This window comes from Berghia stephanieae, chromosome 2, assembly GCF_034508935.2.
Source record: "Berghia stephanieae isolate SIO BIC M18660-M18661 chromosome 2, UCSD_Bste_1.3, whole genome shotgun sequence".
Taxonomy (NCBI): domain Eukaryota; kingdom Metazoa; phylum Mollusca; class Gastropoda; order Nudibranchia; family Aeolidiidae; genus Berghia; species Berghia stephanieae.
Genome location: NC_088361.1, coordinates 26,148,343 through 26,163,342, shown reverse-complemented (window position 1 = coordinate 26,163,342; position 15,000 = coordinate 26,148,343). Strand labels below are relative to the sequence as shown.

Genomic DNA, 15,000 nt, shown 5'->3' with positions numbered 1-15,000 from the left:
TAAATGTATAAAATTAATCCTAACCTTTCATTAGATTGACGCACGCTCAGGTCAGGACATAAACAAAATTATAGAATTGAATTAAAATCATTCATTCGTATTAACGTCATTGACTGCCATCAAAGGATCATGACTTACATGAGTCAATGAAAAAGGGTGACGTACTTAAGGTGTTGTAATTCTCTTCCTTCATCACGGTTTGTCTTGTTGTAAACATATATATGCACTGTTAAGTATATCTCATTATATATATATATATATATATATATATATATGTGTGTGTGTGTGTGTGTGTGTGTGTGTGTGTGTGTGTGTGGAGCGAGCGAGAGAGAGAGAGAGAGAGAGAGAGAGAGAGAGAGAGAGAGATGTATGTATGTATAGATAGTATGCGCTTGGCTAAGAAGCTCACAACATTGCCATCCGGAAGTATAACGGACCAACACACAAAACTGTATGTATCCATGAACGTTTATAGCCAGGTTAATACAGTTCAGTGAGCATTACTCATAAACGCGGATGGCAAAAAACAATAACAAAGACCTGAGTGACGTCATCTTCGAACTATCTATAGAGATAGATAGATAGATAGATAGATAGATAGATAGATAGATAGATAGATAGATAGATAGATAGATAGATAGATAGATAGATAGATAGATAGATAGATTGATTTATTGATTGATTGATTGATTGAGTTATATTATAATGAATATAACACATTAGTTAATCGTCTGTCATCCGCCAGTTCGAATAATTGGACAATTTTCAAGCACAAAATCTTTACACGTTTTATATCTGAAATAAAATTTGTAAAATAACTGTAACTGGCCTCAAATATCAGCTTTTATATTTGAGATCAATTGTCCTGTATCAGTGGACACCTTTTGATTTAACGATTCAAACGTCGTCCCAAAAAAAGACCACTATTGTAGATTTATGAATGGACCAAGGTACAGCTTACTCAGTAATGTAAAGAAGTATAGAACTTTCATGAATTGTCACGATGTGCTGTAGAAATGCGATATTTTATTTATTTATTTATTTTTTAAATTTTGTTATTTAGTTTTGTTTTTATTTTTGTTTTTCATTTTATTTTTGCTTTGTTTTGCCTGCATTCTTCTCTAGATACGTTCTCTACATTATGTCTTTATGCCCTTGCAAGACTATATTTATTGGCTGCCTCTATTCTCACCCCCCCCCCCCCCCCCCCCCCCCCCCCCCCGGCCGATTGGATTACCGAATAAAACGTCGCCGGCTTTTTGCGATTTGGATTTGATTGATTTATTTTTTTTTAATTGTGCAACTTGTGACAAGAAACTTAACAAATTACTGCATTACAACCTTTGGATTACACATACAACAATTGTGGACTACTTTTTATACTATTATGAAGAGTAGCATCCGGGGGTGAGAATAGTCACTTCGATATTTATTACGTGCATAATTTCACGTAATCCTTTGACGATGACGGCAGAAAATCGCAATCGGCCAGTGTCAAAGTAAGGTCACTAGTTCATGCGTATCACATTGACGTGCACTGCACGGAATTCTATATCTATCTAATTTCTGCTTCAATCTATGTGATAAGTATAAGAAATAATATGTCGCGCTAGTATTAGAGAATTTACAACGATTTCCTTATCATAATAAGGGTTATCAGATGTATGCAGATCGCTGACTTCTCTTGTAACGGAGTGGATGTACAAGAACATGATTAGACCTATGTTTATTGAAAAAAAAAACCGGTTAGAACAATCAGTAAGTTCCTCATTAGAAATATTGTTTTTATCATATTCCGATCAACTTATTTTGGGAATCATAGTTTCCGCCATGTGATCGACAAAGAATTGTCTTTATTTTTCTTTGATTATAATATTTTTACTTGGGGGGGGGGGGGGGAGTTGTTGGTGGGGGGCTGATTTCTCCCCCTTTCTACTTGTTTTTTTTTTGTTTGACAGTTTTCTTTCGTTTTTTATAACTTTTTTTCGCTATGTTTTTTGTTTGTTTTTTTTTTTTTTTTTTTTTTGTATTTTCTTTTCTTGTCTGCTTTCTTCTTTTTTCTTTTTATTTCACCTATATGCAGATTTTGTTTTGTTTAGTTATTGTCCGTTTTAAAACGGTCTTAAGGTGTGTGAAGGCAATGTTTTATATTATTCTATAGAAACATTCATAGTATTAACGGAGGGTTATACAGCCAATGTTTTTGTTGTTGCTGTTGTTGTGTTTCTCGTTGTTGTCCTTTTCATTTCTATAAATATATCTTAATTGTTATTTAATTGCCTGCCACAGAGGTATTGATTGGTCCTCACAACACTCAACCCCCTATAGCCTAACAGATTAAAAGCTATTCACGTTACACATACCATACGTTTATGCATTCAAACTGATAAATTAGGAAACAGGCACTAGTGTGAGATAAATATCTGAAAAAAAAAAGTATGTATGAAACAGTACCAGACAATGCAAGAAAGAAAAATATCAACAACAACAAAAAATAATAATAAATATCTACAAAGATCAGTCTACCTCGACTGGAGATCGAATCTCAGACAACTTACTACAGGTCAGACGTGCTACCATCATTCATCTTAACGATGCCACTACAAAATTATCTCATTCGTCTGTAGTGTTTCATTCATCTTGTTTGTCGATAAAGAGGAAACCCGAAACGTCCATTTTTATCTGTTTTCGTAATTGAATCGAAGCTTATATTCAATTTCACATTATTATTTATTTCTTCGAGCTTCGAGCACCAACCTTTACATTACCATTACACCACAGACGTTACCCGACAGTTACTTGGGACGATTTAATGTTTATATTCTTCACAGGAGTACGAGTTTCCGATGTGAACCTTCGTCTGTATCACAAAACACGAGAGGACGAGGATGAAGACATTAGAGTAACTTCATTTGTATTTTGAAAATATCAAAGCAACCAATTGGGGAGCCATTATGATATTTTCGAATATTATTTCGATCTGAGGTTTTCTACTGTAAACTGACAAAACACTGGGTTTTTTGTTGTTTTTTTTTTTTTTTTTTTTTTGTTTTTTTTTTTTTAATTTCAGCCAAAACTATCTCTACAAAAATCGATCGAACAAGAAAACGTCTTTAAAAGTTTCAAACCTAAGATCTGTAGCGGGTATTATTATACAAACTTGAGTCACCTGTAATACACCGATAGGGGTAATGGAGGCCCATGTATAATTACACAATCAAAATGATTGAACCTCTTTTTTTTTACACCTTCTTTGTCATTATGGGGATCCCGATAATTCAGTTGGTAGAGCATTCACTTCGCATAAAAGGGACAGAGATCGATCCCGGTTGAAGTCGAGATTTTTTTCTGACCCCCTGTCCACCCATCAGCGATTAGGTAGCTGGGTCTGTTAGATCTGGCGGAAAGTAATTTGCGATAGACTAGCGTCCTATCCCAAGGGTAGCGAGCAATTGCTATTGTTTGTTTCAAGCTATAGACACCGGGATAAACTCTGGCTCTATAGGCAGAATGGTACTGAGGGGCTGCTTTGATATTGTAGAGCTATATATAAGAATGCTGTATTTAAAAAATATGTTTTTTCATTTAACAAAGATTTTTAAAAATCCGATCCAGAGACAATAAATGCTGTCCGTAATTTTCCTTTGAGTAGGACGCAAGTGTATAACAATGTACTTTCCAGCTGATTTTACAACCCATGTATCCTAGTTCTGCCAGAGGAACAGAAGAGTCAGAAAATGAAATTAATCTTAATTACGCACATCGCTGACCCCGATTCCTAGGTATGTGACGAGATTGCTTTACCAGCTGAGTTAACATGACAAACAATCTTCTCTGTGCACTTGATTGATAATGGTACCGGGTTTTTTTTCTTTAATGTGAACTTTTATATTATGTGGAAACGTGCACTAATAATACACAAAGCGATTTGCAAACGGTGACAAGCCTATAAAAACAACATGTAGGACGGGCTATTCCAATAATAAGGCAATGTTACTATTTTTCTACATAGACAACACTTAAAGGCCAGGAACTTAATTTACTCCTGAGTATGGTGAAACTTTTTAAAAGTTCAACAAAGAAATTGAAAATATTTGTAAAAATTGCCAATGAGAATATTGCTAATCCACTACCCAGGTACATAAATCAGAAATAAAGAGGCGTGAGAGGGAAAGCAATCCAACAGAGAGTGGATCTTGATTAGGAGAAGGCGTTGGTGATGGATTGGTCACTCACTCAATACTAGAGCATCTATATAGGCTCGAACCCAGGACCCCGATCCGACAGCGAGTGTCATACTACAAGACCACATAGCCGCACAAGAATAAAATTTTAAAAATTTAACCCGCCAAGACATGAAATGGGCGTTTAAAATGCACGAAGCAGAAAAGGGGGAAACCAAAAAGTAACGATAGAAGGATCTTGAGACAGGTGGAGGCTTTAAGGCCAGGACGGCTCGGCGTATAGATCTTCTTTGTTGCCTATACTCTAGTGAGGGCTGAACAAGGCGTATAGATAGAGCAAGTTCCTGGAACTCAACCTATGCCTCTCAAACCAAGTGGCATAGCTTTAGAGGATAGAGAAAATAAAAAACAATTAACGTTACTTACTTGTTGGAGTGGGCGTATCGTCATGTTTATCATCCTTTTTCAGAAGGATGCCAAAACTTGAAAAGTGATTCATTATGTTCTCTTTATAGTTTGATCACAAAGCACGAAATAACAGTCAATATTTCACACATCATCATTATTTCAGTCTTGTCCAGTAAGCTGTTACATTTTATTTTTCATTTTATTTTTTTCTACAGATGAGAATGCATTCGGTACCGTGTTACATTTAGTTCATACTCGATATTTGAAATCAACTGTTAGCCGACCGAGTCCAATTATCTGAATATACGTCAGAATATTGGACAAGTTTTCAATGCGTTTCCATTGAATTAGTCAATTCAACCTGTTTCGAATCTTTTGATTTTCTCAACAATGTCTATAAATGATATATTATGTGTAATGGATTAAAGTACTGTATCTGATTAGATAGATTTAAATGTAGAAAGAGTAAGGGGCGTGTGTTTAATTTGGATTTTCACATAAGAAAACCGCACTTGAATCGAACAATTTCTACACGATCATAGAAGCAGTAGTTACCAAGGTAGTAGTAGTAGCTGTGGTTAGTTATCGTAGAAGTAGTAGTAGTATTAGTATTAGTAGTAGTAGTAGTAGTAGTAGTAGTAGTAGTAGTAGTAGTAGTAGTAGTAGTAGTAATAGTAGTAGTAGTAGTAATAGTAGTAGTAGTAGTAGTAGTAGTAGTAGTAGTAGCAGTAGTAGTAGTAGCAGCAGCAGCAGCAGTAGTAGTAGTAGTAGTATTAGTAGTAGTAGTAGTAGTAGTAGTAGTAGTAGTAGTAGTAGTAGTAGTAGTAGTAGTAGTAGTAGTAGTAGTTATTGTTGTAGTAGTAGTAGTAGTAGTAGTAGTAGTAGTAGTAGTAATAATAATAATAATAATAATAATAATAATAATAATAATAATAATGATGATGATGATGATAATAATAATTAATAATAATAATAATAATAATAATAATAATAATAATAGTAGTAGTAGTAGTAGCAGTAGTAGTATTAGTAGTAGTAGTAGTAGTAGTAGTAGTAGCAGTAGTAGTAGTAGTAGTAGTAGTAGTAGTAGTGACGGTGGTCTTTGATAAAAGTACTAGTAGTGGTTGTTTGGCTTTGTGATCTAGTGGTGATGATAGTGACCGCTGTGTTTGTTAACATTTCGGTTTTTATTGTTTATGCTATTGATGCTGCTGTACTAATATTGAATTTAAAAAGTTGATTTTTTTAATGAAAATCTGAAACACCCAAACCTAAGAACATAATTCACGCACAGAATTCAGCAGTCGTATTACTAAAATTTGTAATATAGTAATGTATCACTGGTTGAAATCATCAAGTCCTTATAATCTCCATAGAGAAATAACACCCATCGTGTGATTCGTTATATAGTATTAAAGCCACTCAATAATGTATAGTATTAATTACCCACTGCGACGTTAACATGACAAGTTGCTGTGATTCTGAAGCACTCATCGATGTATTTAACCACAGAGCATTAACCTGGATTACTTATTCCAAAGCCAGCAAACTCACGCATTCACAAACTCACTCTCTCTCTCTCTCTCTCTCTCTCTCTCTCTCTCTCTCTCTCTCTCTCTCTCTCTCTCTCTCTCTCTCTCTAACTCTCGTCTCAATGACCCGACTCTTGTTTTAATATGTAGGAAAGCACTCCAAAGACTGGAATGTGGCACTCGCTAAACTCTCCACAAATCGATCACCTAATTCGGACGCCTTGTGGACAAACGACCCGATTAATCTACAAAGTCTTCACCGGTAATCCTATTCCAACCGTATGCACACGGGAAGAAAATCAAACGGCCCAACAAGTAGTATTACTTTCCGCTACTAATCTGCAATTAATTGACAAACCGCCTTTATAAAAATCAAAACCATAATTTGACCACAATGGTTTTGCTTCAAAAACCTATGACCCTTAAGTTATCAAAATTACTTAACCCTGCTACTTCAAAGAAGTCTCAGATTTATGAATTTTGGCAAAGTGATCGCCATTTCATTGCACAATTATTTGAATTAAAAAATAAATATAGATTGTCAAAAAATGTTATAAGACTTTTTGTCAGAATATGGCGTGAAAGTTCCCGCTACTAATATGTTAATCACACAAAAGTTAGGTAAACAACGAACTGTAACTCAAATACTTGCAGCTCAAAACAATGATTTAACTCCCTTTGAAAATTTTGAAATGTATAACACAATTTACACTAAATACGCACTAATCCCAATAGAGAGAAAGAAATGAAAAACGTGAGAAGGATTTCAAATAAATAACCATTTCACTGTCGTAGATCAAGCGTCGTCTCTTTGTAATAGGAACCAATCCAAACTTCCTGTGAAAAAAAAAGGGACCAGATTCGATCGGGTCTCCAAACTCAAATAAAAACGGTCCAGTGTTTGCTCTCAAGTTCGAACGTGCTGTTGACTGTGTTCGCTCGATATTCCTGTTATAATACGACCGCGTTCTGGCACCCTCCAGCTGCGTATGCCTAATTGTGCCACCCACCCATGCAGAACCGAGCCAATGCTTACACTTAGATTTACCTTTGTTGAGAATTTATTGTTGAGACTTTAACCGGTTAACTACCGTAGATACACTGGAGAAAAAAAAAACTTGTATTTAAAAATTTGGCCAGAAAACTCGTCCTTCAAATATCAATCTTTTTAAATGACCCTCATCTTGGCAAAAACTCTCAAACCTGAAACTTCGCGATTATTCTATTTTTCAAGTCGCTTTCCGACATCTGATACACCCAACATAATACTGCTTGATGCGATAGAATCGCGTCCTATCCAAAAGGTAGCAAACTAAAATTGCTATTGTCAGTTTCACGCTTTAAAAAAAGACCGGGATAAACTCCAGCTCAATGGGCTCTAATGGCTCTGAAGGACAACTTATTGGCCGTTTTTTTTAAAATTACCGCTTGGGGCGATGGATTGCATGTTATTGATTTAGACATTTTTAAAAAGTATTTTAAAAATGATGCCCCTCCCCCTAACATGCCAAAAACTTTCAAAGCTGACAGGTTTTTATTACTTAAACCTTTCAATCGATTATGAAACAAAAAGTTTTGTCTGTGTACAGACCTAGCTGAATATAGTTGCAGGTCTGATAAGCGAACACAATAATTGGCTTGATTTAACATTGTTGTAAGGGACAATATTTTGCGTTAGTATTTGCATTACATCAATGACTTCATAACAATGTGGGTTATCAAAACTACAAATAGGCGCACAGTGTTGCAGACCTAACTGCTTTCACCAAGAAAAATTTGTAACAAGAAATGAAGTGAGGAAGAAAGTGTCAGAAGACAACAGAGAATAAAAACTTCGCGGCGGCGATGGGGGCTCGAACACGCGACCTTACTGGTACGACAACTCCGCCTGGCCGAGGAGATCGTGACTCTACCGTAAGAGCTATCCACGACCGTTTTTATTCTCTGTTGTCTTCTGGCACTTTCCTTCTCACTTCAATTCTTGTTATTATCAACATAAGTGCCTGCTCCACTCGTTTTACTCAAGAAAAATGAGAAGCATCTCGTGCTGTCACTGCTGCTCTGAAGTTGAAGCGGTAGAATATGATCTTTTATTACAAATACATGTGTCCCAAAACTAAATAAATAAATTTAATATTGTGTATATATATATATATATATATATATATATATATATATATATATATATATATATATATATATATATATATATATATATATATATATTAGAGTCAAATATAACACCGCCTGTGGAGATTTAGTCACTGCCAGGGGCTTCTGCCAATATTATAATAAAAGGCAGGATTGAAAGATCAAGAACACAATGGTGTGTTGATGTTTCCTTTGAGAGTTGAAGCCAGTCGGCTGTGAACAAGTATATAATATTACTCCTTTTTACATAAGTCTTGATCGTGTTGGCAGAAGACATGGCTCGATTGACACTCAAGAATGCATTAAGTTGTCACTCGTTTCAATTCATAGATCTTTAATTGTATATTTAATTAGGTTGTATTGCATATGACCTGGGAGAGGGGATCCTGATGACTCAGTTGGTAGCGCACTGGCTTCACACGCAAAGGGATCGAGATCGATTTCGGGTGGTCGAGATTTTTTTCTGGCCTTCCTGTCTGCCTAACGGTGATTGAGTAGCCAGGTCTATTAGATCATGCGGGAAGTACTTCGCGATAGACCAGTGACTAATTCAAAGGGTGGCAAACAATTACTATTTTCCGTTTCCTCTAAAGAAACCGGGGTTCACGACGGCTCCAATGCTCTTTTTAATAGCACCGAAGTACTAATTTCATTTATTCATTTCACTATATGATCTAAAAGGAACGCGTAACAAACCTTTATAATAAAAATATCGTTTTTATTGTATCTTATTTTATTTGTTCTTACATACTTTCACTTTATAATGGCTCATCTTTTATATTGATATTGTAATTAACAAGTTAACTGTCGTACTCTGGAGAACCATGTACTCGTATCTAAAAAGTTAGCCACAAAAACTCGTCCTTAAAATATTGATCGATTTAAGTCGTAAAGATACTATTACTATTATCATATTTTGTTGTTGTTAAATTGAATTCGTATCACGTTTCCATCAAACTTGTCTTACTGTAATATGTTTTGTTTTATATCACTGTAAAGCGCTGAGAGCCTGTGACAACGGGGGAAAGCGCTATATAAATGCCATTTATTATTATTATTATTATTATTATTATTATTATTATTATTATTATTATTATTATTATTATTATTATTATTATTATTATTATTATTATTAAGATTGAAGAGAACATTTTATTATATAATTTGGCCCGACGGCAAAAATAAACGGAGCGCTCTAAAGCGCATTTATTGCGATCCGTCGACTCAAAATCGACACTGTCTATAACCAGCCACATTAGTCTGTTTTGTTTTAGTAAATGTTTGAATTTTGTTAACTTGGAGTTAGAGAATGCAAACAAGCCATGAAAACACAAATTTTTGTTGGGGTTTTTTTCCTTCTGGATTTTTACGGTGCTTGTATCACCTAAATGTAATTTCAGCTCCATTGATCAAGGAAAACGGTGAGAAAATTAAAAGATAATAGATCTACACTAAGAGCACAAAAAAAATAGTAAAACAGAAAAACGTGTCTAAAGGGGAAAAAACAAACTGAAAAAACTTTTATATTGAGCAATATCCACTGAACGTGCTCAATGCGTTTTACAAGGGGTCCCTAGCCAACAGCAACATTTAACAGTTAGGACGATATGTGACGCCTGTTAGTTGATATTACATTTTTTTTCTGAGATACAACGCTGCTAACGGCCAGGTACTCATTTCACACCTGAGTATGGTGAGAGAATGTGAGTAAGGAGCCTTTTTCTAAGGACTCAACCATGCGCCGCTCAGAGTTGGACTCGAACCCAGGACCTTCCGATCCGAAGGCGAGTGTCATACCACATTCTGTACTGTTAACACAGAAACAATCAGAAAGAAAAGAAGACTACAAGAACAAGTTATTCACAAACCACCTAAAAGGTCACATGATCGCGCCAAGAGGGCACCACCACTAACTTCTGATGTTTTCACACTACAATATTGTGGCGATCTATCCAGGGGGCGAACACATTACAGTATCCCCGCTATTCCCTGGTCGTTAACCACAATCAATGAGTGCAAGTTGGTGATGTAGTAAAGTCCTACCGATGAAGGGTGCTGTCGTAGACAGGGTCTGGACCTTAGTTTGTTGAGGTGAGACCAAATGGCTCATTCCGGAACAAGGACAAAAGAGAGAGAGACGGATAGAAGAAGAAGAAGAAGAAGATTGTTTGTTGTTAACGGTGTTTGCAACACATTTAGGTCATACCATGACAGCGCCAATAAAAATGGAGAAAGTGGGATAGGAAATAGTTCTAGAAATACAATTAAAGTACCCAAGAAAAAGGAATACAAAAGGGAATTGATTCAAATAGGGAACAAATGTAGATTCCAAGAGCACCCTGTGAGTGTACTTAGTTTGAGATCACCTAAATGTCTCATCCTGACACTACGAGAAACACACTAAAATTAAATGTTTACAAATCATATATTATATAATATGTAAAATAAAAATAATACAATGCATAACAGAGAAATAATTAATATGAAAAAAATATCTCCCATAACTCTTACTGTTTCCCTCCCAGCCAGGGCCAGCACAAAGCAAGTAATTTATTCCATGACAAAGGCAGAAAGCATGTTGGAAAACAGATATAGGGGAATGTGCCTCCCTGCCAACTATGGGAGGTCAGGAACCCCAACCAGAAGAAGATGAAGAAGAAGAAGAAGAAGAAGAAGAAGAAGAAGAAGAAGAAGAAGAAGAAGAAGAAGAAGAAGAAGAAGAAGAAGAAGAAGAAGAAGAAGAAGAAGAAGAAGAAGAAGAAGAAGAAGAAGAGAAGAAGAAGAAGAAGAAGAAGAAGAAGAAGAAGAAGAAGAAGAAGAAGAAGAAGAAGAAGAAGAAAGAAGAAGAAGAAGAAGAAGAAGAAGAAGAAGAAGAAGAAGAAGAAGAAGAAGAAGAAGAAGAAGAAGAAGAAGAAGAAGAAGAAGAAGAAGAAGAAGAAGGAGAGAGAGAGAGAGAGAGAGAGAGAGAGAGAGAGAGAGAGAGAGAGAGAGACAGACAGACAGACAGAGATTGTTTTTGTTTTGTTTTTAAGGGTTTTACGGCGCTTGCAACACATTAGGGTCATATCAGCGCCAGTAAAAAGGAAGAAAATGGGATAGTAAAACGTTCTAGAATTACAAATAAAGCACCAAAGAATAAGCAAGACAAAGGAGAATTGGTTCAAATGGGGAACAGATGTTGATTCCAAGAGCACACTACCAAAGTACTTAGGGAGCGATCACTACATGTCTCATCCAGGCACAAGCACAGGTCCCCACTAAGAGGAATGCACTCAAATGCTTAGAAATCATATATATAATATGTAAATAAAACATAATACAGTGCATAACAGAGAGATGATTTACAAGGAAAAAAATATCATCTCCCAAAACTAACTTTACATTTGACTGTTTTCCTCCCAGCCAGGGCCAGGACAAAACCAATGATCTCATTCCAAGACAAAGATATAAAGCAAATTGGAAAACAGACATAGGGGGATAGATGACGTATGTACCTCTCTGCCCACTATGCGAGGTCAGGAACCCTACCCAGAGAGACAGAGAGAAAGACAGACAGACAGAGACAGAGAGAGACAGACAGACAGACAGACAGACACAGAGTGAGAGAGAGAGAGAGAGAGAGAGAGAGAGAGAGAGAGAGAGAGAGAGAGAGACAGACAGACAGACAGAGAGAGAGAGAGAGGGGGGAGGAAGAGAAAGAGAGAGAGAGAGAAAGAAAGAGAGAGAGAGAGAAAGAGGGAGGGGGGGGGGGGGAAGAAGATAAAAGGGTAAGGACCGATGTAGCTATAGGTATGGACCGTTGAAGGGCTCAATGGCCCCAGGATGGCAAACGTCCCCCCCCCCCCCCCCCCCCCCCCCCCCCCACACACACACACCTGCACATCTCGAATGCATCATGCTTAATACATTGCAATTTAAAACGAATCTAATAAGCACTTATTGTAAGTGCGGATAATGACAACAGATAATCAATGAGAGAGGATCACTGTCAGAGATACAGCGACAGAAAAATAATATCCTTCCTGGAATCTGTTAAAAACGTACTGCCGTACGCCGACACAACACATGTCTTATTGATTTGATCATAAAACGTATTGCTTCAAATATCGATTTAGATGTACCCAAACTTGTCAAACAAGACTCAAGGTCAAGTTGGGGGAGGGGGGGGGGGAGGAGGGTTGGGTTCTTGATCAATAAGTATTTGAAGTAAAATGTTTATAGCCAAAATGAGAAAAAAAAGTGTTATGTTAGTGTCAGGCACTTTGTCAAATCGCACTGAATATACCTTCCTTAAATAATCCCAGGTGTGGCCAAAAAATAAATGAATAAATAAATAATTGAATAAATTAAATAAATAAAACAATAAATAGAATACAATCAGAAAATCCAAAAAACCATGATTTTAAGAAAATGTCTGTTGGTATTTCTTCTTCTTCTTCTTTTTTATTATTATTATTTTATTTTTATCATATTCCATTTTTTAATATTTAAAAAAAATCATATTTCTTTCAAATGGCGTTAGGAAAGTGGAAAATTGGCCGTATCAGCGAACGAGTGTTTTCTGTACTATGTATATTGTAATCATAATTATCATCATCGTGTGTCACGTGTGTGACTGATTACGGAATATAAGCAGTGACTGATACTGTAAATGAAATAGGAATGGCGGATCTGATTGCTCAGTTTGTAGCGCACTCGCTTCACAAACCAAAGACTGAGATTGATCCTGGGTGAAGTACAATTTTTTTTTCTGACCCCTTGGGTCTCTTAGATCTGATTGAAATGGAAATTACTTTGCGATAGATTAGAGTCCTATCCAAAGGATAGAAAGTAATTGATATTATCCGTTTTACGAATGGAAACTGGGATCAACTCTAGCTCCATGGACCCAATGGCTCTGAAGGACTATGATGATGGATCCAAGGAAATGCACAAATCTTCCTATTTATCTATTTATTATGGGAGTCAGTCTGTTTCAGGCTGGTGTCGTTAGCATCTGCACCATTAAGAATAAAATGATAAAGTATTCAGAAAATTAAAACCTTTCCTTGTTTGGTGTAGAAGACTCGAGCTTGAAAAGTCAGCCATTATTTTAATGACAGCGGATCGAAGATAGTAAATCAATCAGATGAATCATGTTTTGTGAATTTTTAAAACGCTTATTCATGTCTCATTCTAACAAAATCTAACCAGAACATATTTAGTAATGCGTGTAGAAAATTATTTGGTTAAATACAAAATAACTGTCCTCCCAAATACCTTTCATTGACCACATTTTTCCTCTTCGCAAGGCCTAAAATGACATTGAAATTAAAAGGAATACATTTCATACCCTCGAAGAGTTGAAAAACAAATTGCCATCTTAAAAAGGACATGTATTTCTGCTTTCAAAAACCCAAACAAAGTTAGGACTCACATCTAGAAGCAACTTTGAAGACTAAAAGGGACTATCTACTGAGATTGATATCTGGGGTAAGCTCTTTCAATTTTATAGACTCTGTCCTGAAACTGCAGTGATAACTGTTATTTTTATCGTCATCGTCATCATCATCATCATCATCATCATTTAAGTTTATTTTTAGAAATTTAAATGCGCTTGCGACACTCTTAGGTCTTTCACTGCCTTAGAGAAGGAAGATGATCAATAGTAATAATAATATTTATTGTCCAGAGAGAGCAATTTGTTTCTGTTTACACTTACACTGGTCTGCATGACATGATAAAAAATGAACTCAGAACAGCCTGTCATTCTAACAAAACATATCCTCCACATGGCACAGGACCATACTCACATAAGCACAACACACGCACACACAAGCAACAGTGGGATAGTTACAGGTACATCCCAGCAGCATCCTACCCCTGTGTCTAGCCTAAGACCACCCACAGTCACACACAGAAAATCGACATGAATAGATAGATTTAAAGTTCAACGACAGCTACACTTTTGGGTCACAAGCATCATGAAAGAGGAAACCAACGGAGGAACATCAAAGGTGTTATTATCCAGCAGCTATCCATCCCAGTACCCAGCCTAATGCCACCAAAAGTCTCACATAGACAACTGCATGGGATCCTTGCCAAAAGAGAAACAATCAGATAAATTCTTATACGAACAGATAGTCTTTAGATGTGAAGGGAAAAACTATTTGTAACCAAAAAGAAAAAAAAACAAAAAAACAAACCCAACTTTTATGTCTGTAGCAATAGCCTGCGGATAAGAAAGTCACCCCACGCCAGGAGATGGACAAAGCCATAGACAAAGAGAAAACGGATTTCAGAATTAGAAAATCGCTATTAACATCATTAATTAACACATGTTGCCACAGATTATTGGTAGACATAGATATTTATTTTGGTAACATGTATTTTATATTTATCAAATTAATCATTATGACACATGAAAATATTAACATTAAAAAGAAAAAGAGGTAATGCATTTCAATTATGACAATGACTATCACAAAATTTACTCTGTAACAAAATCAACAACATTCAACAATTTTCTTGAGCGTGACAGTCTCATTCACAGACTAGTTTCGGATAAGATACTTTAAGGAACACATGAAAAGGTGTGTATGAAACAAAGAAAAATACAAGAAAAGCCCATTTTAAAAAATCAGTTTGCCTCAACTGGGGATCAAACCTCGAACTTCCTGATTACTGACAGAATGGTAACAGGAAGCCTGAAGTCATTTTTTTTCTGGCATTTTTCTTCCTGCTTT

At 36.0% G+C, this 15,000-nt stretch overlaps 1 protein-coding gene across 3 annotated transcripts in view; it reads right to left on the bottom strand.

Moving 5' to 3' along the window:
- The window catches only part of LOC144964581 (uncharacterized), a 37,256-nt gene extending 30,141 nt beyond the window's left edge, over positions 1–7,115 (bottom strand). The window contains exons 1-2 of one of the 3 annotated variants that reach the window (XM_078899013.1): positions 6,904–7,115; positions 4,611–5,028 (exon numbers count right to left, since the gene is read on the bottom strand). In XM_078899013.1, the coding sequence (XP_078755139.1) occupies positions 4,611–4,683 (73 nt within the window). In that variant the 5' untranslated portion in view covers positions 4,684–5,028; positions 6,904–7,115. The remainder of the gene's footprint in view (positions 1–4,610; positions 5,029–6,903) is intronic. The other 2 variants (XM_078899015.1, XM_078899014.1) reach the window with 2 other exon arrangements.
- Positions 7,116–15,000: the final 7,885 nt, after the last annotated feature.